This window comes from Phyllobates terribilis, unplaced genomic scaffold, assembly GCF_046119375.1.
Source record: "Phyllobates terribilis strain yellow unplaced genomic scaffold, ASM4611937v1 Scaffold_7__3_contigs__length_470593459, whole genome shotgun sequence".
Classification (NCBI taxonomy): Eukaryota; Metazoa; Chordata; class Amphibia; order Anura; family Dendrobatidae; genus Phyllobates; species Phyllobates terribilis.
Window position 1 is genome coordinate 262,560,864 of NW_027362767.1, and position 23,753 is coordinate 262,584,616.

General features: G+C 51.5%; 3 protein-coding genes and 2 non-coding genes across 6 annotated transcripts in view; 4 read left to right on the plus strand and 1 right to left on the minus strand.

Annotated features, from left to right (window-relative positions):
* LRSAM1 (leucine rich repeat and sterile alpha motif containing 1) overlaps positions 1 to 2,449 on the minus strand; it is a 46,926-nt gene extending 44,477 nt beyond the window's left edge. For both annotated transcript variants that reach the window (XM_073640565.1, XM_073640564.1), the window contains exon 1: positions 2,299 to 2,449. In XM_073640565.1, coding sequence (XP_073496666.1) covers positions 2,299 to 2,424 — 126 coding nt within the window. In that variant the 5' untranslated portion in view covers positions 2,425 to 2,449. The remainder of the gene's footprint in view (positions 1 to 2,298) is intronic.
* Positions 2,450 to 2,704: 255 nt separating this feature from the next.
* RPL12 (ribosomal protein L12) lies at positions 2,705 to 6,308 on the plus strand. The gene is made up of 7 exons (XM_073640566.1): positions 2,705 to 2,890; positions 3,592 to 3,665; positions 3,784 to 3,882; positions 5,591 to 5,672; positions 5,903 to 5,989; positions 6,067 to 6,179; positions 6,258 to 6,308. Exons 1-7 carry the CDS (start codon positions 2,854 to 2,856, stop codon positions 6,261 to 6,263), a joined length of 498 nt encoding a protein of 165 aa, XP_073496667.1. The 5' UTR covers positions 2,705 to 2,853; the 3' UTR covers positions 6,264 to 6,308.
* On the plus strand, positions 3,403 to 3,526 carry LOC141155616 (small nucleolar RNA SNORA65). Its single transcript, XR_012247544.1, has one exon. It is a non-coding gene; the product is annotated as a small nucleolar RNA SNORA65 (small nucleolar RNA).
* On the plus strand, positions 5,725 to 5,850 carry LOC141155617 (small nucleolar RNA SNORA65). Its single transcript, XR_012247545.1, has one exon. It is a non-coding gene; the product is annotated as a small nucleolar RNA SNORA65 (small nucleolar RNA).
* Positions 6,309 to 12,380: 6,072 nt separating the features above from the next.
* Positions 12,381 to 23,162, plus strand: ZMYND19 (zinc finger MYND-type containing 19). Its single transcript, XM_073637836.1, has 6 exons — positions 12,381 to 12,691; positions 20,882 to 20,941; positions 21,307 to 21,413; positions 21,507 to 21,647; positions 21,944 to 22,124; positions 22,556 to 23,162. Exons 1-6 carry the CDS (start codon positions 12,641 to 12,643, stop codon positions 22,697 to 22,699), a joined length of 684 nt encoding a protein of 227 aa, XP_073493937.1. The 5' UTR covers positions 12,381 to 12,640; the 3' UTR covers positions 22,700 to 23,162.
* Positions 23,163 to 23,753: the final 591 nt, after the last annotated feature.

A 23,753-nucleotide genomic window follows, 5' to 3' on the forward strand; every position in this document is an offset into this window, starting at 1 on the left:
GTGTATCTAATCCTATCCTGTGTGATACAGTCTGCTGAGCTGTGTATCTAATCCTATCCTGTGTGATACTGACTGCTGAGCTGTGTATCTAATCCTATCCTGTGTGATACTGTCTGCTGAGCAGATGTATGTAACCTATGCTGTGTGATACTGTCTGCTGAGCCGTGTATCTAATCCTATCCTGTGTGATACTATCTGCTGAGCAGATGTATGTAACCTATGCTACCAGGATGTAATGCCCTTGTGTCACCCTATATACATAGGAGAAGATAAGCCGCACTCTTCTGTGTATATAGAACATCCGCAGTCTCGGGGTTACAGTCAGGGATAATCCAGCAGCGTCAGATGAGGAGAATATTCAGTGTCTCAGATGTGATATAATCCAGCATTAAAAGGACCCGAGAAGATCCAGTGGCTTCTTAGCACTTTCCCTTCATTATATAAATGTATATATAGAATATATTATACTAGATGGTGGCCCGATTCTAACGCATCGGGTATTCTAGAATATGTATGCGGCCAACCGGGCGCGACTAATCAGCGAAGCTGTGTTTAAATGGGTTGTGCACTACTTTAAATTAACCCCCCAATGTATCCCCCCGGGGCCTCTAATGAATTTTGGAGGACCGGGGAGCGAGGCCGCCGGTCGGGGAACTTCTGCTGCGAGCAGCCGGGAGATGACCGGCTAGCACAGGGTGAGCGTGTGTGAGGGCGAGCGTGTGTGAGGGCGAGCGTGTGTGAGGGCGAGCGTGTGTGAGGGCGAGCGTGTGTGAGGGCGAGCGTGTGTGAGGGCGGGAGGGTGAGCATGGGAGTGTGTGAGCCTGAGCGTCAGAGCGTCTGAGGGTGAGGGTGAGCGGGTGAGGGTGAGCCGCTAACGGCCGCCATATTTTTCTAAAATCCGCGTGAGCGTCAGAGCGTGAGGGTGAGCGTCTGAGGGTGAGCCGCTAACGGCCGCCATATTTTTCTGAAATCCCGCGTCGCTGATTGGCCGCAGCCTGACCAATCAGCGACGTGGGATTTCCTGGACAGACAGACAGACAGACAGACGGGATAAGACAATTATATATATTAGATGTTACTGATACAAACAAAATTAACCCTTTAGCCATTGTATGTACAAATAAGCAAAACATAGAAACTTTCTGCTGTTTGCAATAAACAAGAACAATGCAAATAACTAAACACAAATAATTTAAGGAGGTTTCTCCACATTCAGCACAAGAAGCCACTTTTACGGATTCCTGCAGTCTCAAATTATTCACCCCATCATGACCAGCGTCTTTAAAGCCTCAGGCTGTTACGACCTGACGCATCCTCACACAGCAGCTTCTGGCCTCATTCCTAAGGAACCGCAGCCCAGTCCTTATGGGCAGTGGTCTTCAGGTCACCAACATTCTTGGGTTTGCTGCAGCTGCCAGATCGGTGAGTATATTAATGCACCTCCTCTACATGTCATACACATTTATAAAGAATAAAAGGAAGAAAATTTGGGCAAGAGATTTTTTTTTTGGTCCTCTGTCTGGACAAATAAATCATTAGTAAACTGGAGTCCATTGCCAGAGAAGCTAAGATTCATCAGTAACAGCCAGGAGGTGCGGCGGGTCGTAACAGCCAGGAGGTGCGGCGGGTCGTAACAGCCAGGAGGTGCGGCGGGTCGTAACAGCCAGGAGGTGCGGCGGGTCGTAACAGCCAGGAGGTGCGGCGGGTCGTAACAGCCAGGAGGTGCGGCGGGTCGTAACAGCCAGGAGGTGCGGCGGGTCGTAACAGCCAGGAGGTGCGGCGGGTCGTAACAGCCAGGAGGTGCGGCGGGTCGTAACAGCCAGAGGGGCTCTATTAAAGTACGGACGCTTGTCACGAAGAGGTGAATAATCACGAGACTGCAGAACTCAGGAAAAGTGACATTTAGGGGTGATTTTTGGAGAAATCACTTGTTATATTAGTTTACAAGAGGGTGGACGGTGGGATTGTGACTGCGGATGTACAGGCAGTTGAGTAATCTGACACTTGATGAACCATAACGCTCCTCTGCCATCTGAGGCTCAATACTTTCCCTCCTACAGTAAATGTTACCTAAACATTTTATTTCCAGCCTATTTACATGTTTTCTATATTAATCTGATAATCCAGAATATTTGGTGATCCAACAATGGGAGTAAAACAACCTATCTATCCACAGCCATACAGCACCCTGAATCCGAGCAGCCAGAGATTACATAACGGCGTTATTACACGTAGAGTCACTAATACGGGTATCAGTCCATAAGGAGAACATCCAGTGAGGCGGGGGCCGGTACTCACCGCTGGAGAGGGGGCCACAGACTCCCCGGGGCCCCTCAGTGTCCTCCCAGCTCCAACAGTAACAATTCCTCTGCAGCCATCTGACGCTTCCGGGTTCGCCGTCATCACGTGATCCACTTCCCACATCACTACCAGTGCTCTATCTAGCGGTCAGTCCGCACACAACATGTAATGGCGGCTTTCATCTATCCGATATAAAACAGCTTGAGGATTATTCTAGTGGATAAACTGTGAGCGAGTTTGTGTCGAGCGTTTCCTTAGTTACTTATTTTGCTTCACGACTTCAGTCTCAGAATTCCGGGCAACCAGATACAAAAATGGCCGCCAGCAGTACACTTACCAGCGTCTGGACTGCCAGATACAAACATGGCCGCCCGGGGTATACTCTCGCGAGACTTGCTCCCTTAATAACGCAGCGTCGCCCTAATTCCGGCCTCTTTCTCTTTACGCTTCCCAGCTGGTGGAGGTGCAACTCTCATCGGTCGTCCCGAATCCGGGTTCATCCGACACCGAAACCGGCCAGAGTGAAGCGGAGTCTCTTAGTCCGGCACAACAATGCCTCCTAAGTTCGATCCCACTGAAATTAAAATCGGTACGTGAGGCGGGAGCGGGCAATGTGAGCCGCGGAGCCACGCCGGGCAGGCCGCAGCGCCGGAGCTGGGAGTGCGGCTCTCACGGAACGTGTCTGTCGGGGTAATGTGAACGGAGGCTTCTCCCGGGATGGGTGCGGGAGGCCCGGACTGTCACTGTTGCGGTACCGTAGAGCCGGCAGTGAGTGGGCGCTGTGCAGGGTCGCGCCCCTGGGGACGTTTGTCACTGGAGGGCTCATTTATAACTTTTTTGGAGGGGGAATTAAGTTTTATTAGCTACTCTTGGAGGAACTTGGATCTACAGGTGTTTGTCTTCCTGCTCTCCTCTGAAGCCCAGCTCTTGTCCTCGGTGACTGGTAGCAGCGGTTACATAGTGATAGGTGCTACCTGTGATCACTGCTGTACAGCCCAGCTGGTGCTCTCTGCCCCTGGGCTGCACTATGGTGGATCCTGCGGTCATGGGATGGGAAGGGATTAATGGGGTAGTCTGTAATGTGGGGGCTGCCTGTAGCCACCCGCCACTATGCCGGTCTGCCGTGTCTGGGCATACTCCAGTGGTGAGCTTATAGCGACCTCCTCTTAGGAAACAGGGCGGCTCTGTGTGTGATCTGCCCTGTGCCGAAAGCTGGAGAACATGACTGCTCAGCAGCGGGGCTGCGTACCCGGCTCGTCTCCTCTGTACTAATCTCGTTCTCGCCCTCAGTCTTCCTGCGATGCACCGGTGGGGAGGTTGGAGCCACCTCTGCTCTGGCCCCTAAGATCGGCCCTCTGGGTCTGGTAAGTTTCTATCTGTTGAGTTGTGCCCCCCGAATGTCAGATCCGCATTGATGTCCCTGTCCGGTGTCTGCACCTGCCAGATGCAACATGGGGTCTAATCATGTGGTTTTTCTTTTAGTCTCCCAAGAAAGTTGGTGATGACATTGCCAAGGCAACCGGAGACTGGAAGGGGCTGAGGATCACCATCAAACTGACCATCCAGAACAGGCAGGCTCAGGTAATGGTCCCTTCCCCCACCTTCATGCTAAAATGAGAAGAGGGGTTATTGCTCCTGCAGCTGGCATTCTTGAAGGGGTTTTCCATAGTCCCTTGTTTCAGCAGGGGAGGTATTACCGACTAGGCCCAATTAGAACTGAAGCATGTTGCCTGTAGGGGGCCAGGATGCTATGGTGATTGTCACCAAAGCCGAGGTGCTGGATAAACTTTAGTTCCCGGTTGTCTGTTGCCCATTTCAGGGTTCACTTCAAGACAACCCCCTTAATTGCACCAAGGTTCTGCATATTAAGTATACTTGCCTCCTGGACAGGCACTGCTACCCTGCCAGCCTTGCAACCTAATCATGACTACTGCAGCCTGTCACCAAACATTGACGGGCTGCAGCCTTGATAACTGTTTGTGGAAGTGATTAATAAGGGGTTGTCGAGCAGAGGTCTGATCGCTGCTTGCTCCCCTTAAAGGGATCCTGTCACCAGTCTTTCCACATACAGTAGGGCCAGCACCTTCCAGCCCTGTTACAGCACTCGAGTCAGCGGTGTATGTTCCCAATCCACTCTGCCTGGCACAAAAAAGCTTTTTATCCAAACACCTACTGTGCCCATGATATCTGTAAAATTGTCTGAATTGTAAAGCGCTGGGGAATATGTTGGTGTTATATAAATAAAGATTACTCAGAAGGCGGTTGGATCTGATGGGGTCTGGCCTTGCTGTAACACCTCCTTCTCTTACAATCGCCATTCTCCTTCCTGGCTTCATGTGGATGACCTACATCATTCAGTGTCTCAATCACGTTCCTCTGCAGGTACTCATCTCCAACCTGCCGAGGGCACGTCACAGCACTGTGGTGCCAATTCTCCATGTGAGACCGGTACAGGACTGCCTGTAGTATCTACATGACTTGTGCACAGCACCATGGAATCTGAGTGGTGCCGTTCTGTAACATTGTAGAGCAGAACATCTGCCTGAGTATCGCAGCTCATCCCTATTCATGTCAATGGAGCAGAGCTGCAGTACTCTCGGGGAACAGGTGAGGCGTGGTTCTTGGATGAAGTCGGCTGTTTTACTTAAAGGGGTTGTTCACTAATGGACAACCAATACTTAATCAATTTAGGAAATCGTCACCTGCCCTTTGCAAACGGCACATGAGTGTCTCCTCACCCTGCAGGAAGATCTCTGCTGTGGGAGAGGAATATCCATGGTTTTTAACTTGTGTCCTGAATTGGTTGTGCGGTAGTGGACATCCCCCTTTAAAGTGAATCTGTCAGCAGGTATTTGCTAATCTGAGAACAGCACAAGGTACGGATTAAAACACAGAATTCAAGGATGGCAAGTCTGGCTGCTTGCGGTTACCCTGAAGGTTTATCACCTGGTGATGATCACTGTTGTGACTAGCTGGCTTCTGCTTGCTAGTCAGACTCCTCCCCCTCCTGTGATGATCAGCTCACTGTCTATGGACACTGTATATACAGAGCCTGGTGTGGGTGGGGGCAGCCTTCTCAGCTCTGCTGCATTACTAAAGCTAAACACTAGCTGCACCCAGTAATATAAGTGATGCATTGGATTTCGGGGTCTTTGCCTACATCAGGCTGCTCCCAGATGAGAACCAGCTGGTGGATTCCCATACATGGTGGGAGCTTGCAGTATGTTGTGTTACTGACCTGGTTATAACTTGCAGACTCGTCCAATGGGAATTACCTTTGTGCTTTCAGATTGAGGTTGTGCCATCCGCCTCCGCTCTGATCATTAAGGCCCTGAAGGAGCCACCCCGTGACAGGAAGAAGCAGAAGAACAGTAAGTGCCGGCCACTTCTCTGTACAGGGCCGCTCTGCGGCCCCCTCAGCCACCCGCCACTGTAGCAGCCTGTGGTGACTGTGTATAGTCCAGTGGTGCGCTAAGAGAAGACTCCACCTTTAGGAAACAGGATCACTCTGCCCGTGAGTGACTCTGTGCCGTAAGGATGGGGACAGATGCCCCGATAATACCCAGCCTGTGCTCAGCTGCAGCTTTCTGTATTTTCACAGTAAAACACAACGGCAACATCTCCATGGAGGAAGTGACCAGCATTGCCCGTCAGATGAGGCCCCGGTCCCTGGCCAGAGAGCTGTCAGGTTAGTCTTGTGATAATTGGGGCCGATAATCCGCATTGTAGGATCGATCTCTCATATATGGTCGCCCTCTTCTGCAGGAACCATCAAGGAGATCCTGGGCACAGCACAGTCCGTGGGTTGCAACGTGGACGGCAGACACCCACACGATATCATTGACGATATTAACAGCGGTGCCCTAGAGTGCCCAGCGGTAAGTGCCACTCCACCGTACACTGCAATAGCCAGGAATGTAGAAGCTGCTGACTAATGTTTTGTTTTTCTCCTCCAGAATTAATCTATGAAGATGATGTGAACCCTTAATAAAAAGTCATCCACCCGATCGGCTCTGTCATTTGTTTTGTATTATAGCTGGGTCACTGGATGCTACTGTCAGGCTCTGGGGTCCCCATCCATATTTAGGACACACTCACCTGAAGGGTTGTGCCTTCTGTTTACTCTAGGTGGTGCTACAGTTCAGCAAATTGTGCTGTAAGATCTCCCACCCTGGGAGGGGACCAGTGGTGTTACACCTGCATGTATTGTGCACTTGTCCTGGTCATCACAATAGGACTTGGGGTCAGACAAGTATGTGTGGTGTTGGACCACCTTGTGCGGTCATTGGGCTACAGAAAACTAATGGCTTTTCTTTTCTTACCTAAAATGCCTTCTGATGCACAACACAAACAGTAGATCAGAAGAAATCACACGTTCTTCAATGAGGTGCATTAGAGGGAAATCTGTCCAGGAATGAAGCTGTACTAATTCATGAGAACTGCAGTGTGCTGGCCTCACAAATCTCACCTCTAACATGTATTAGTGGGAGAAATAATAATTTTTATTTATATAGCACCACCATATTCTGCAGCACTTTATGATTAAGCGGGGATATGTACAGACACTAAATTCAATACAAGGTAAGACAGTTTAAACAGTTACATTAGGTGAGATTCCTGCTTACAATCTACAAGGGAATAAGGGGGGGTGGGGGGGACACAATAGGTGAAAAGTGCTTGTTATTTCAGGTCAGGCAATCCTAATAAGGATTTCAATCTAAAGCTGCATGATCCGGTCATCGGCCAGTATGTTTAAGTGCAGTTACCGTGTGGAGACAGATGAATAGGGTGCAGATTCTGAATAATATTTAGAAGGAGGGAACAGGGTAAAGTTAGTTTACTGAGAAGTTCACTAGAAATACCTCCTTGTGAGACTACTGCAAACCACTGACCAGTGGTCACTCCATATAAGACCTGCACTTACCCTGTATAAAGGTTGTCAGGGACTGGGAAGACAGTGCTGTCTTTCACTAGTGGTTGTGTGTGGTACTGCAGCTTGGATCTGTAACACCACAGTGACTGGAAGAAAGCAGCTGTCCTGCCTAATCCATGACAACCTTTATCTTGGGTAGATGGCTGACTGATGATCCCATAACCTCCTGGCACCAGTGTATACTAAGTGTTTTAAGTAGTGGCCTAGCGTGGTCTACAGTACTGAATGACTGTAAAACCCCCATATAATGTATGTCATCAGCCAATATCTGCTATATAGTGGAATGTCTGGGAGGTGATCTGAGTGATGCACCATAAGGGACAGTAGGAGGGAGGCCTGACTCCTGTATACCCCTATATCAACTGATGGGGGGGGGGGGGGGGGGGGGAGTTCCTGGTGCTTTAGAGATTGCAGTACTCTCTGCTATATTTTATAATGGCTGTTTGCAATTACAGTAAACTTAAAGGGAAGTTGCGATTTCTACATTGACATAATTATGAATACAAAATGAAAGGCACTTCTTTCTTATTCCCACTTGCTGGTGTGTTTCTGAGCACAACACTTACCTCAAATACAGCAGCCCCTGAACAAAGACTACATGGACCCGGACCACATCTCCTACATTGTGGCTGCCTCCAGCTGTGACTTGGGTATGCCCCTGTGCTGCCCCCCCCTGGCCTGTGCAGGTCACTGCTGTGGAGGGGAGGTAGAGCTGTGCAGCTCTTCTGCTAGCTACTTTTCGTGCTGGGATGAGGCAAGTATCGCGAGCAGTGTTTAGCAGCATGGGATTAGTATTACAACACTGCCGATCACAACCATGTTCAGGGAGTAGCAGAATAACTGTCCCGCTGCTGTGCTCTGATCACTGACTTGGCTGGGCTAGAACACCCAAGTCTCTGAAGGAGGGTTAGTGACTTGATGGAGCAGGGTCACACATCACCACTGCTCCCATAGAATTGGATGGTGCAGGGGTCACATTACATCACTGCTCCCATAGAAGTGGATGGAGCAGGGATCACACATTACACCACTAATTCCATAGAAGTAATGTGACCCCCAGCTCCATCCACTTCTATGGAAGTAGTGTAATATGTGACCTCTGCTCCATCCACTTCTATGGGAGCAGTGGTGTAATGTGAACCCCGCTCCATCCAATTCTATCGGAGCAGTTGTGATGTGTGACCTCAGCTCCATCCACAACACTGCTCCCATAGAAGTGGATGGGGGGGGTCATCAGACATTACACCACTGCTCCCATAGAAGTGAATGGGGGGGGTCACCACACATTACATCACTGCTACCATAGAAGTGGATGGGGGGGGGGTCATCACATATTACACCACAACTCCCATAGAAGTGGATGGGGAGGGGGGGTCATCACACATTACACCACTGCTCCCATAGAAGTGGATGGATCGGGGGGGGGTGTCACATATTGCATCACTTTTCCCATATAAGTGGATGGAACGGGGGGGGGGGGGGGGTCACACATTACACCACTTCTCCCCTAGAAGTGGATGGAGCAGGAGTCACACATTACACCACTGCTCCCATATAAGTGGATGGAGCGGGGGGGGGGGGTCACACATTACACCACTGCTCCCATATAAGTGGATGGAGCAGGGGGGGGGGGGTCACACATTACACCACTGCTCACATAAGTGGATGGAGCAGGGGTCACACATTACACCACTACAAAATTGTTTACGTCGTTTAAGAAAAAAAGTCCCCAGAGGTGGAGAACCCAGGTGCATGCTGGTATTGCAGAAGAAGAGGGGTGATGTCACATCTACAGCTACCAACCAGGATTTATCACTATAAAGTAAAATATGGCCACAATGGCGGATATTACACTGACTACATTGAGACTGTTGCTGAAGGAATCGGATCAGTGGTTCTTTTTTAATCATGTTTTAAGTTTTCTGATGATGTTTTCTGTGAATGGGGGTGGGCTTCTGCTCCGGCCCCTCCGCCTGCCTCCTGTGTTTCTACAGGTTACTGATTATTCAGTGATCTGTCTCCATTCTGAAATTTTGCACTGCCACCATGATTGGGTGGGAGGCACGTGCGTAGTGTGGGATTCCACGTTGGGTCTGCAATAGATCTCAATCTGTGCATGCACCGACTCAGACGCCACATGTGGAATCGCACACCGCACACGCCTCCCACCCAATCATGGTGGCATCACTGCAAAAAAAAAAAAACACTCCCCCCTTCCCCCAGGGTTTTTTTTCCCACCCCTTTCCCTCTTTTTGTCTCCCCAATTTTATTGAAATGTTTTGTTCTTACATTTTACATTTTTTAAATAACGCAATTAAAAGTCATGTTTTAACAATTCATACCATGGGGGATGCTGTCTGGTAAAAGACCAGTGCTCACTAAGGACCGAGCCCTCTGCAAGCAAATGTTCGGGGCAGGTCTGGGGGAGTCAGTTGTGGGTCTATGCTCTGAGCTCACCCCGGATGGGGCTGCAGTCAGCATTCTGCGTCCTCGGCTCTGCCAGTAGCAGGTTTTAGAGAATCGTTCTGCTGGGTCAGCATCATCGGAGTTACTCATGCGTTCTGACCAGCGGTGAATACTTGTGGATCCGGCCGTCCTGCTCGAGAGAAGATCCAGAGCCGCCCGAATAGAAGTGGCTGCAGGGGCCACCGCTCCACCTGTGATGGCCTAGCATCATCATCATCCCTAACATTAGCAATTAGGAGCCATCGCACTGCCTCTTTGTGACCTATCAACATGCAACTCTATAAGAGTATTCATTAAAAATCTGCCGTTTTGTGTATGTAGCTCCTCTGCAGGGCTATGTGTCTCCATGGTTACAGACTACAAGTAAACCATTTGTTGTCTGCTTATGCAGTTGTGTGTTACTTGCTTGATCCTGTGATTCTGCAGGAAGTAGCTGACAGATGAAACAAGCTGAACCCTCGGCAAGTGCAATACTCTGCAGTGTGGAAGAGTCCTTGCAGAAAATAATGCAGCATTTGGGTAAATTTAAAGGGACGTGCCACCTTAGAAAGTCACGAAGATTTTGTGAGCCACAATGTGTTAGAAGTTTTATCCTCACTTGCTATGGGTGCATTACCCATCTGGCCAGCAGGGGCACAGTCACAAGCGGCCCTGGAGTCTAGGGGGGCCCAAAAGAGAAGACCACTACTATTAAAGTCCTGTGCCAGTTGGGGCTCCTGCTTGTTAAACTTTGGTGCTGAGGAAGCATTTATACATTGTGGCCAGTAATCACAGATGAGGGTTTGTTACAATTGGAATCCGTGTAGAATTCTTTTCAATTGCGCTGATACATTGTTGCATGTTGATTATTGTCTGGCTCTGTGGCAGTAACACAAACTAAGATTATAGGGCTGCGATTAGGGTAGATTGCACCTACGCTGTATAATTAGAGGGTGCGGGAAATGACGGCTCTGTGTGTTTCTCACCCGACTGCAACTAAAGACAGGGGAAAAAAAAAAAAAAAAAAAGATTTTGAGCGTAACAATCGCCACTCGTATATTCTGGAAATGTCGCATGTGGGCAGCTTCGGATTTCATCCAATTTCCATTCAAATCAATGGGTCTGCAGTAGAAAAAAAAAGCAGGAAAGCTCACTGATGGTGTCCATGTTTCCTGGGAAATCCAGCAGTTGCTTTTTCATTGGTAAAAGTTATAACCAAAGGTCCAAAAACAGATGAATATCGGATCCAGCGCACGTATGAATATCAGTCCATTTTTGCGTAGCAGGAAAAAAAAAAAAATGTGTGAATTGGAACTGAGAGTCTCATGTCCAGACGGCCCCAGCAGATTCCACATGAAGTGGCGTTTCCTGCATCCTGCCATACATGAGCGGGGTGAGCTCAGACGCTCTGCCCCATCTGCTGTGGTGGACCAGATTGGAGATAACTGGGAAAGAAAGGATTTAAATTAAAGAAAAAAAAACGATAAAATGTGACATTGCCAAAACTGTTCCGACTCCCAAGTTAAAGTTATAGGTTTATTCCCAACATTGAAAGTGATCATCTATTTTTAGGATACGCGCTGATCAGTGGGGGCTGATGGCTGAAATCCCAAGAAAGGGCTTCTGAAATTTGTAGGGGTGGCTGGGCATGTGCACCCTCACCCCATGTATTCTGTATTGTACTGCCGGACAGGGCAGAGCGCTGCGCTCAGTACTCTCATACAGTCCTATGGAATGAATAGGACGGAGCAGCACATACAAAGCTAAGCCTCCATTCTAAAGAGGGCACTTCTCAGCAATTTCCTGAGATCAATGATGGTCCCAGCAGTTAGACCCCCCCCCAAATCAGATGTACAATGTATCACCTAGTAACTTTAAGGGGTTCTCCACCTTTAGAGACTTCTTTTCCTCTTACTTAAATGCAGGTATTTTGGTCTAAAAATCATTTTTGCTGGGCTCCATGAAATATTTTGCACCGTCTGCTGCCTCCTATATCCTCTGGTTGCCGGCTGCAGAACGAGTTAACAGAGAATGTGTCAGCGAGCTAGCTCTGATGGTCTATACCTCTTATCTGCCATCTTCTGCGCTCCTCTCAGCTGATTTATTGCAGGAAAATAAAAACCCTGTAAAAGCCGAACGAGGCAAAATGTTTCATGAAACCCAAATCTTTAGCCCCAAATACCTGCATTAGGGGAAAAAATATGTAAGTCCCTAGAGATTTTTTATTCATATAGAGATGACAACCCTTTTAAATATTGCAACAATCCCAACACATCCGGCGCCCCGTGGACCTTATATAAAGGTTATGGCCTTTTTATCCACATAAAAATTCTAGTAAAGGATTACAAGGACCCAAAAATGGGGGAGATAAGATGCATCCGATTCTACAAGAAAAAACTGTGAAAAGAGGACATTGTCAGGAAATAGAAGACAGACCTATCACCTACTGAGGTGGGTCAGGAATTAACCACGTGACTGACCTGTACTGGCCCTTTAAATCGTGACACCTGTTCTTCCAGTGCTGACGTCACTTTCTGGCGCTCAAAACCATATTTTTTTTCCCGCGAAACTGACGTCAATATTCAGAGGCTCCGCCTTTCCCCCTTGTGATGTCAGGAGAAGGCGACAAGTCCCGCCCACCCTTCGCGCTGATTGGCTGGCGTGTACCGGCCGCGCGCAGTAGCTTTTCGTTCGCTGCCTTTTCTGATTGGTGTGTCGGATCCCAGGCCACGCCCCTTATGGGTGTCGCCTTGGAGCGCGGTCGGGGGAGAGGCGGTGCGTGGCATCCCAGGTCTCCCTCGTGTGGCGTCGGGGAGAGCCCGGTCGGCCGATCCTTCACGTTACCGGCGAAGTGGGAGGGGCTGGTCAACCGAAGACGTGGCGTAACCGCAGGAGGCAGCGACGGCGGAGCAGGGGAGAGCGGCGTGCGTCTGGCTGTCACTCCCTCACCTCACACCGACCATGACAGATTTCAAGCTTGGCATCGTGCGCCTCGGCCGGGTGGCCGGTAAGGTGAGCGCCCAGGCTGCGGCATCGCACGCTCAGATCCCGGACATCGATATATCGAGGGGTAATTGTCGGGTTTACACGCGCCGATACGTAGGTCTCGTGTGGACACACCCGCTTGTGGGAGGAGACTCGTTAGCCTGACCGGCGTGGTGAGCAGGGGACAGCAGGACGCCTGTAATTACAGCCGAGCAACCACACGGGGGCGCCCTGGGCTGTCTGCAAATGTGCTGCTACTGTTCCCTCTTGTGGTCACATCTAGTGCTGCCCCAATCTACTAATATACTCCACCACTAGAGGGCGCAGTGACCAGGAGGAATGAGCTGTCTGATTCCCCTGCTTTTCTGTATAGTTAGGGGGGGATACAGTGTGGCATGCAGCCCCCTGCCTTTCTGTATAGTTGGGGGGGGGGGGTATACTGTGGCGTGCAGCCCCCTGCCTTTCTGTATAGTTGGGGGGGGGATACAGTGCAGCATGCAGCCCCCTGCCTTTCTGTATAGTTGGGGGGGGGGTATACTGTGGCGTGCAGACCCCTGCCTTTCTGTATAGTTGGGGGGGGGGGGTATACTGTGGTGTGCAGACCCCTGCCTTTCTGTATAGTTGGGGGGGGGGGATATACTGTGGCGTGCAGCCCCCTGCCTTTCTGTATAGTTGGGGAGGGGGGGGGGATATACTGTGGCATGCAGCCCCCTGCCTTTCTGTATAGTTGGGGAGGGGGGGGGGGATATACTGTGGCATGCAGCCCCCTGCCTTTCTGTATAGTTGGGGAGGGGGGGGGGATATACTGTGGCATGCAGCCCCCTGCCTTTCTGTATAGTTGGGGAGGGGGGGGGATATACTGTGGCATGCAGCCCCCTGCCTTTCTGTATAGTTGGGGGGGATATACTATGGCATGCAGCCCCCTGCCTTTCTGTATAGTTGGGGAGGGGGGGGGGATATACTGTGGCATGCAGCCCCCTGCCTTTCTGTATAGTTGGGGAGGGGGGGGTATACTGTGGCATGCAGCCCCCTGCCTTTCTGTATAGTTGGGGAGGGGGGGGGGATATACTGTGGCATGCAGCCCCCTGCCTTTCTGTATAGTTGGGGGGGATATACTATGGCATGCAGCCCCCTGCCTTTCTGTATAGTTGGGGAGGGGGGGGGGATATACTGTGGCATGCAGCCCCCTGCCTTTCTGTATAGTTGGGGAGGGGGGGGTATACTGTGGCATGCAGCCCCCTGCCTTTCTGTATAGTTGGGGAGGGGGGGGGGTATACTGTGGCATGCAGCCCCCTGCCTTTCTGTATAGTTGGGGAGGGGGGGGGTATACTGTGGCATGCAGCCCCCTGCCTTTCTGTATAGTTGGGGAGGGGGGGGGGATATACTGTGGCATGCAGCCCCCTGCCTTTCTGTATAGTTGGGGAGGGGGGGGGATATACTGTGGCATGCAGCCCCCTGCCTTTCTGTATAGTTGGGGAGGGGGGGATATACTGTGGCATGCAGCTCCCTGCCTTCCTATATAGTTGGGGGGGGTGGGATATACTGTGGCATGCAGCCCCCTGCCTTTCTGTATAGTTGGGGGGGATATACTATGGCATGCAGCCCCCTGCCTTTCTGTATAGTTGGGGGGGGGGGATATACTGTGGCATGCAGCCCCCTGCCTTTCTGTATAGTTGGGGAGGGGGGGGGGATATACTGTGGCATGCAGCCCCCTGCCTTTCTGTATAGTTGGGGAGGGGAGGGGGATATACTGTGGCATGCAGCCCCCTGCCTTTCTGTATAGTTGGGGAGGGGGGGGGGATATACTGTGGCATGCAGCCCCCTGCCTTTCTGTATAGTTGGGGAGGGGGATATACTGTGGCATGCAGCTCCCTGCCTTCCTATATAGTTGGGGGGGGTGGGATATACTGTGGCATGCAGCCCCCTGCCTTTCTGTATAGTTGGGGGGGATATACTATGGCATGCAGCCCCCTGCCTTTCTGTATAGTTGGGGGGGGGGGGGATATACTATGGCCTGCAGTCCCCTGCCTTTCTGTATAGTTGCGGGGGGGGGGGGGGTATACTGTGGCATGCAGCCCCCTGCCTTTCTGTATAGTTGGGGAGGGGGGGGGGGATATACTGTGGCATGCAGCCCCCTGCCTTTCTGTATAGTTGGGGGGGGTATATACTGTGGCATGCAGCCCCCTGCCTTTCTGTATAGTTGGGGGGGGTATATACTGTGGCATGCAGCCCCCTGCCTTTCTGTATAGTTGGGGAGGGGGGGATATACTGTGGCATGCAGCCCCCTGCCTTTCTGTATAGTTGGGGAGGGGGATATACTGTGGCATGCAGCTCCCTGCCTTCCTATATAGTTGGGGGGGGGTGGGATATACTGTGGCATGCAGCCCCCTGCCTTTCTGTATAGTTGGGGAGGGGGGGATATACTGTGGCATGCAGCCCCCTGCCTTTCTGTATAGTTGGGGAGGGGGGGATATACTGTGGCATGCAGCCCCCTGCCTTTCTGTATAGTTGGGGAGGGGGATATACTGTGGCATGCAGCTCCCTGCCTTTCTGTATAGTTGGGGGGGGGTGGGATATACTGTGGCATGCAGCCCCCTGCCTTTCTGTATAGTTGGGGGGGATATACTATGGCATGCAGCCCCCTGCCTTTCTGTATAGTTGGGGGGGGGGGGGATATACTATGGCCTGCAGCCCCCTGCCTTTCTGTATAGTTGGGGGGGGGGGGGGGGATATACTGTGGCATGCAGCCCCCTGCCTTTCTGTATAGTTGGGGGGGGGGGGGGGATATACTGTGGCGTGCAGCTCCCTGCCTTTCTGTATAGTGTGGTGGGGGGGGGGATATACTATGGCCTGCAGTCCCCTGCCTTTCTGTATAGTTGCGGGGGGGGGGGATATACTATGGCATGCAGCCCCCTGCCTTTCTGCATAGTTGGGGAGGGGGGGGGGTATACTGTGGCATGCAGCCCCCTGCCTTTCTGTATAGTTGGGGAGGGGGGGGGATATACTGTGGCATGCAGCCCCCTGCCTTTTTGTATAGTTGGGGGGGGGGGGGAATATACAGTGCGGCGTGCAGCCCCCTGCCTTTCTGTATAGTTGGGGGGGGGGGGGGAATATACAGTGCGACGTGCAGCCCCCTGCCTTTCTGTATAGTTGGGGGGGGGGGGGCGGATATACTGTGGCGTGCAGCCCCCTGCCTTTCTGTATAGTTGGGGGGGGGGGGGGAATATACTGTGGCGTGCAGCCCCCTGCCTTTCTGTATAGTTGGGGGGGGGGGGATATACTGTGGCATGCAGCCCCCTGCCTTTCTGTATAGTTGGGGGGGGGGATATACTGTGGCGTGCAGCTCCCTGCCTTTCTGTATAGTGTGGTGGGGGGGGATACAGTGTGGCGTGCAGCCCCCTGCCTTTCTGTATAGATCGGGGGGGATACAGTGTGGCGTGCAGTCCCGTGTCTTTCTGTATAGTTGGGGGGATATACTATGGTATGCAGCCCCCTGCCTTTCTGTGTAGCTGGGGGGGATAAAGGGTGGCATGCAGCCCCCTGCCTTTCTGTATAGTTGGGTGGGTATACAGTGGCATGCAGCCCCCTGCCTTTCTGTATAGTTGGGGGGGGGATACAGTGTGGCGTGCAGCCCCCTGCCTTTCTGTATAGTTGGGGGGGGATACAGTGCGGCATGCAGCCCCCTGCCTTTCTGTATAGTTGGGGGGGTATACTGTGGCATGCAGCCCCCTGCCTTTCTGTATAGTTGGGGGGGGGGAATACAGTGTGGCGTGCAGGGCCCTGCCTTTCTGTATAGTTGGGGGGATATACTGTGGCATGCAGCCCCTTGCCTTTCTGTATAGTTGGGGGGGGGGGTATACAGTGCAGCATGCAGCCCCCTGCCTTTCTGTATAGTGGGGGGGGATACAGTGTGGCGTGCAGCCCCCTGTCTTTCTGTATAGTTGGGGGGATACAGTGCGGCGTGCAGCCCCCTGCCTTTCTGTATAGTTTGGGGGGGGGGATACAGTGTGACATGCAGCCCCCTGCCTTTCTGTATAGTTTGGGTGGGGGGGATACAGTGTGGCATGCAGCCCACTGCCTTTCTGTATAGTTTGGGGGGGGGATACAGTGTGGCATGCAGTCCCCTGCCTTTCTGTATAGTTTGGGGGGGGGGATACAGTGTGGCATGCAGCTCCCTGCCTTTCTGTATAGTTTGGGGGGGGGGGGATACAGTGTGGCATGCAGCCCCCTGCCTTTCTGTATAGTTTGGGGGGGGGGATACAGTGTGGCATGCAGCTCCCTGCCTTTCTGTATAGTTTGGGGGGGGGGGATACAGTGTGGCATGCAGCCCCCTGCCTTTCTGTATAGTTTGGGGGGGGGGATACAGTGTGACATGCAGCCCCCTGCCTTTCTGTATAGTTTGGGGGGGGGATACAGTGTGGCATGCAGCCCCCTGCCTTTCTGTATAGTTTGGGGGGGGGGGGGATACAGTGTGGCATGCAGCCCCCTGCCTTTCTGTATAGTTTGGGGGAGGGGGGGATACAGTGTGGCATGCAGCCCCCTGCCTTTCTGTATAGTTTGGGGGGAGGGGGGATACAGTGTGGCATGCAGCCCCCTGCCTTTCTGTAGAGTTTGGGGGGAGGGGGGGATACAGTGTGGCATGCAGCCCCCTGCCTTTCTGTAGAGTTTGGGGGGGGGGGTGGAGGATACAGTGTGGCATGCAGCCCCCTGCCTTTCTGTATAGTTTGGGGGGAGGGGGGGATACAGTGTGGCATGCAGCCCCCTGCCTTTCTGTATAGTTTGGGGGGAGGGGGGGATACAGTGTGGCATGCAGCCCCCTGCCTTTCTGTATAGTTTGGGGGGGGTGGATACAGTGTGGCATGCAGCCCCCTGCCTTTCTGTATAGTTTGGGGGGGGGGGGGGGGTGGATACAGTGTGGCATGCAGCCCCCTGCCTTTTTGTATAGTTTGGGGGGGGGGGGGGGTGGATACAGTGTGGCATGCAGCCCCCTGCCTTTCTGTATAGTTTGGGGGGGGGGGGGGTGGATACAGTGTGGCATGCAGCCCCCTGCCTTTCTGTATAGTTGGGGGGATATACTATGGTATGCAGCCCCCTGCCTTTCTGTGTAGCTGGGGGGGATAAAGGGTGGCATGCAGTCCCCTGCCTTTCTGTATAGTTGGGTGGGTGTACAGTGGCATGCAGCCCCCTGCCTTTCTGTATAGTTGGGGGGGGGGGGGGGATACAGTGTGGCCTGCAGCCCCCTGTCTTTCTGTATAGTTGGGGGGATACAGTGCGGCGTGCAGCCCCCTGCCTTTCTGTATAGTTTGGGGGGGGATACAGTGTGACATGCAGCCCCCTGCCTTTCTGTATAGTTGGGGGGGGGGTATACAGTGTGGCGTGCAGGGCCCTGCCTTTCTGTATAGTTGGGGGGATATACTGTGGCATGCAACCCCTTGCCTTTCTGTATAGTTGGGGGGGGAGGGGGATACAGTGCAGCATGCAGCCCCCTGCCTTTCTGTATAGTGGGGGGGGGGATACAGTGTGGCCTGCAGCCCCCTGCCTTTCTGTATAGTTGGGGGGATATACTGTGGCATGCAGCCCCCTGCCTTTCTGTATAGTGGGGGGGGGGATACAGTGTGGCCTGCAGCCCCCTGTCTTTCTGTATAGTTGGGGGGGATACAGTGCGGCGTGCAGCCCCCTGCCTTTCTGTATAGTTTGGGGGGGGGATACAGTGTGACATGCAGCCCCCTGCCTTTCTGTATAGTTTGGGGGGGGTGGATACAGTGTGGCATGCAGCCCACTGCCTTTCTGTATAGTTTGGGGGGGGGGGGATACAGTGTGGCATGCAGCCCACTGCCTTTCTGTATAGTTTGGGGGGGGGGGGATACAGTGTGGCATGCAGCCCACTGCCTTTCTGTATAGTTTGGGGGGGGGGGGATACAGTGTGGCATGCAGCCCCCTGCCTTTCTGTATAGTTTGGGGGAGGGGGGGATACAGTGTGGCATGCAGCCCACTGCCTTTCTGTATAGTTTGGGGGGGGGGGGATACAGTGTGGCATGCAGCCCACTGCCTTTCTGTATAGTTTGGGGGGGGGGGGATACAGTGTGGCATGCAGCCCCCTGCCTTTCTGTATAGTTTGGGGGAGGGGGGGATACAGTGTGGCATGCAGCCCCCTGCCTTTTAGTATAGTTTGGGGGGGTGGATACAGTGTGGCATGCAGCCCCCTGCCTTTTTATATAGTTTGGGGGGGGGGGGGGTGGATACAGTGTGGCATGCAGCCCCCTGCCTTTTTGTATAGTTTGGGGGGGGTGGGGGTGGATACAGTGTGGCATGCAGCCCCCTGCCTTTTTGTATAGTTTGGGGGGGGGGGGGTGGATACAGTGTGGCATGCAGCCCCCTGCCTTTCTCTTTAGTTGGGGGGGATATACTGTGGCATGCAGCCCCCTTCTGTGCCCCAGCTTTAACATTAGGTATGTTGTTTGCAGCCTGACAACAGGGAGTAGTAGCTTGCAATGTTGCCCAGCATGTGAGGATAGTCTTCTGGTGTAAGCGGATAGTTAATAAAGATCTGTGATCCCCCACTACAACTCCTATCATGTGGTGCTGTCTCCTCCCTGCCCGCTGCCGCCATGGTCGGGGGTGGTGTTGGTTTTGGGATTGTGTAAGATGTGCAGCTTGTTCCCACACGATGGGTGTGTCAGTACCTGGAGCTGCCGGCGTCCCACAGATCTTTGTCACGTACACGGCTGCTGGCGCCCATTGGGGTGGGGGGGGTGGGGAGTACTACAACTCCAGACTTTGGCACCTCCGTTCCTAATCCTCTGCTTACTGTCAGGCTGTGTGCCCACTATGCGTTTTTTATGCGGATTTTCCGCAGCGTAAACACTTGCAAAGTGCTTGGTAATCCACCCCCCATGATCCCCAATGATGATCCGCATGTGCTGTGCCCATGCTGCTGAATTTTCCGCAGCGGAAAAATCCGCAGTATGTCCATCATTTGTGTGTTTCTACATGCGGATTTGAGGTCCCAATGCACTTGAAAAACGCAAGTCAAATCCGCATGCAAAAACGCGTGTAAAATCCATAAGCTTTTTTGACTGCCAAGAACATGCAGAAATGCTGCATAAATTTTCTGCTTCATTTCTGCATCATGGGCACGTAGGCTCAGTGAATGTTCCCACTTAATATAGAATCCCACCTAAGGCTATGTGCCTATGATGCAGAAATGCTGCATATTTTTTCCGCTTCTCCCTGGCAAGAAAAACGCATGTGGTTTTTACATGCGGGTTATCAAGCGCTTTCCAAGCGATTTTAGCATCACCTGGAAAGTGCTTGACAACTTGTTCTCGCTATATAAATCCATGCAAACAGCATGGATTTATGTTGTGTGACCAAGTTAGTAAAAAGAATAAGAATGGTAAAAAATAATAATAATAAAAAAAAAAGATTATACTTCGATGTCCTCCCGGTGTTTTCTCCGCTGTGTCCAGTGTCTTGGGCGCCTCGCGGTGGTATGAAGGACCTGCAGTGACGTCATTGAGTGATGTGACAGGTCACATGACTCAATGACGTCATGGCAGGTCCTTCACAACACCGCGACCCATACAGCAGACCAGACGGAGCGGAGAAAACGCCGGGAGGACATCGGAAGGTGACTGTAATTTTTATTTTAAATTCTTTTTCTTACAGTTTCTATGGTACCCAGGTCTGGAGGAGAGTCTCCTCTTCTCCAGACCTGGGTACTATCCGCATGTACAGATGCAGTGATGCGGATGTCACGTGCTCCAATGCAAGTCAATGGCGGCAATTACGCTGCGTGGCCGCAAGATTAATGGACATGCTGGGTATTTTTCCGCAATGATAATCAGCTGCGGAAATTTCCGCAGCATGTGCACAGAACATGCGGATTATCATTGGGGACCATGGGGCACGTATTACCAAGCGTTTTTTAAGCGTTTTCGCTGCGGAAATTCCACGGCAAAAACGCTTGAAAAACACATAGTGGGCACACAGCCAAATAATTTGTACAGCTGAGGGTAGGTTACACTTGTAGCCAGTGAGGGCAATCTGCTGTCAGCTGATCTCAGACTGATACACTGTAACAAACCCTCAGCCTTGAGAGCTATTCAGATTGGGCTGGTTTTAATGTCAGGATGTTTCATTTCAGTGACATGAAGCAGAGATGGTGCGAAGACCTGCTGAATGAATGTGCACTAACCCGATGTTTCTGTCCCCCAGATAAAGTACACCCTCATAGACGAACAGGACATCCCGCTGGTGGACAGCTATTCCTTTGAAGTAAGCAGTCTTATTGCAGTGGTTTTGGTCACTGACAAGATCTGATTATTATAGGTTTTGTCCCATCAGGACTCTGGGGTACAGGGATGTCGGAGAGAGACCCCCTTATAGACCTCCCTTCTGAGCGTTGGGGTGTAATACTGCAGTTCCCCAGCAGGGATCACAAAATCTCTCAGACACCTGGTTTTCCTATTATGGCGTCACTCCGTCATATACATAGACTACAACTCCCAACAAGCCAGCAAACTGAGAGTTGTAGTTAGCAGCAGCTGGGGACCCCCTTATTAGGCCACCAACGTCTTACGGGGGGAGGCTCGAGTGCACAGGAATATGCAGCTAATATCCCACGTTTCCCCCTCCCCCAGGCTCGAATGGAGGTCGACGCTGATGGGAACGGAGCAAAGATCTTCGCGTACGCATTCGACAAGTACAAGGGGAGAGGGTCAGGACGCCTGCTCCACGAATTGTTATGGTGAGTGCTCATCCGGCTTAAGGCTTTGTGCCGGCTCTTCACGGGATAATTTACTTCCCCATCATTTCTTATTCACATCATCTTTATTTTTAGGCAGAGGCATAAAGGGGGTGTCACACCCGGCTTCCAGGTCCTGCACCTCAACGGCATCACTGTGGACAATAGACTGGACAACCTGCAGGTGGTTCCTTGGGGCTGGAAACCCGAGGTAGAAGAAGTGTCAAGCAAGCAGAGGTAATGATGAGTACTGTCTATACTCCAGAGCTGCCCTCACTATTCTGCTGGTGCAGTCACTGTGTACATACATTACATTACTTATCCTGCACTGATCCTGAGTTACATCCTGTATTATACTCCAGAGCTGCACTCACTATTCTGCTGGTGCAGTCACTGTGTACATACATTACATTACTTATCCTGCACTGATCCTGAGTTACATCCTGTATTATACTCCAGAGCTGCACTCCCTATTCTGCTGGTGCAGTCAGTGTACAGACATAAGTCCTAACTATTGACTGTTTTCCCTGTAGGGAGCAGTCCCTATATTGGCTGGCCATACAACAGCTCCCCACTGACCCCATTGAAGATTTGTTCCCGCTGCTGAACGTCACCCGCTGCTACAACGCCAACGGAGAGGTGGTCCGGGAGGAGGAGAATTCCTGCACTTACTACGAATGTCACTACCCTCCATGTACAATGATGGAGAAACAGGTGGGTGCCGGACTCCCCTGATAATGGGAGGGATGGGTGTCTGACTGATGTGGGGTGTCCCTCCTTCCGTTCTGACTACAGCTCCCGGGGGTCGGGACATAATCGGCCCTGTATTGGGCTACGTCCTTATATGGGCGTTTCCCCTGCTAATTGAATTTATTTTCTGCTCCATTTGTACAAACAGCGCCCCCCCCCCCCCCCCTTGTAGATAGCCGTACCTGGTATCTAGCGCAGCCCTATTTAAAGGGATATTCCCTTTTTGTAAGATCACTACATACGGTATCAGTACATAATTGTAGGAATGATGAGGATGCACCTATGAAAAGGGATTATCCCTTTAAGTCAACTCGGTAGTAACTTCAGGGGGAGCCGCCGTGGATGGACTGATTTTCTAATTCCTCAATGTAATTATTATTTTTTTTCTTTTGCAGTTACGTGAGTTTAATATTTGCGGCAGATGCCAACTAGCGAGATACTGTGGTACTCAGTGCCAACAGAAAGACTGGCCCGCGCACAAAAAGCACTGCTCGGAGAAGATCCGGATCATGCACTGCGAGCCGGACCCGGAGCGGTGACTGTGGCGGCGGCTCTTCCTCTTCGCTGTTCACGCTCCATTATTGATGGACATGGAGGCCGGGATGTTGTGTCTTTTTTGCACACATGTGAGTGACTGGTGACGCCAGAGGCACTGACGATGGATCCTGTGAGGCTTGAGTGGACGGAGGCTCCAGTGCCGCCTGGACTTCTGCCGGAGCTCCGTTCCAGTATTGGGGGCCGCCGGCTCTGCCCCGGCCGGGGGTGGGGGGCTTGTAATTTATGTTTGTATAATTTTCTGTACAGTTCTTCTTTATGTCGTTTTATAATGTTTCAGGCTCTTGGATTCGCCCTTTTTCTGTGCCGATTTTTCAGTTGTTTTTTTGTTTCATTTTTTTTTTGTATCGGCTCTTGGGAAATGAGGCACAAACCATCTGATGCATAAAGTCCGGTCGATGGGATCTGAAATATTATGCATGTAAAATAAAAGAGAAGTGGATGGGAGACGACTGGCCTGGTGCTTTGGGGGGTGATCGAGCCTGAAGGGACCAGGGACTGTTCTGCCGGGGGGGTTACTCAGGGTCTGACCTCTAGGGTCAAGTCTATGCACGGCAGCTGTAGCGAGAGCACAGGACGGGAACCTTTAAGTAACTACTGGTGATCTACAACCAAGAGTACTGCTCTGGAGGGAAAAATAACAGACGGCTGAACTGGTGCTTTTTATTATAATTCCTGTATCTGATACTCTGAATAGAACAGTATCAAAGGTCACGATGTAAGAATACAGATTTACCAATGTAAATAAATGCATCACATTTTGTAAACCTTATTCTGCATTGGAGCTGCATACACAAAACGGTAGCATTTTTTTTTTTTGTTTTGTGCGATTGTTTTTATTTCTATAGGACCATCAGCTTCCACAGCACTTGACAATAAGCGAGGACATGTACAGACAAAATCAGACATTACAGAGTAACACGCAGCTCACCAGTTACAGGAGGAGTGAGGGTCCTGCTCACAATCTATAAGGAAATAGAGGGGACACACTAGGTTGAGCATGCTCGTCATGTACGGTGTGGCCATCAGTATAATAAG

Excerpts from the sequence above, each read along its gene's own strand:
- RPL12 (XM_073640566.1), top strand. The coding sequence starts at position 2,854 with ATGCCTCCTAAGTTCGATCCCACTGAAATTAAAATCG. Across the intron at positions 3,666-3,783 it reads AGATCGGCCCTCTGGGTCTG|TCTCCCAAGAAAGTTGGTGA; the intron begins GTAAGTTTCTAT and ends TTTTTCTTTTAG. Across the intron at positions 3,883-5,590 it reads TCCAGAACAGGCAGGCTCAG|ATTGAGGTTGTGCCATCCGC; the intron begins GTAATGGTCCCT and ends TTGTGCTTTCAG.
- ZMYND19 (XM_073637836.1), top strand. The coding sequence starts at position 12,641 with ATGACAGATTTCAAGCTTGGCATCGTGCGCCTCGGCCGGGTGGCCGGT. Across the intron at positions 12,692-20,881 it reads TCGGCCGGGTGGCCGGTAAG|ATAAAGTACACCCTCATAGA; the intron begins GTGAGCGCCCAG and ends TCTGTCCCCCAG. Across the intron at positions 20,942-21,306 it reads TGGACAGCTATTCCTTTGAA|GCTCGAATGGAGGTCGACGC; the intron begins GTAAGCAGTCTT and ends CCCCTCCCCCAG.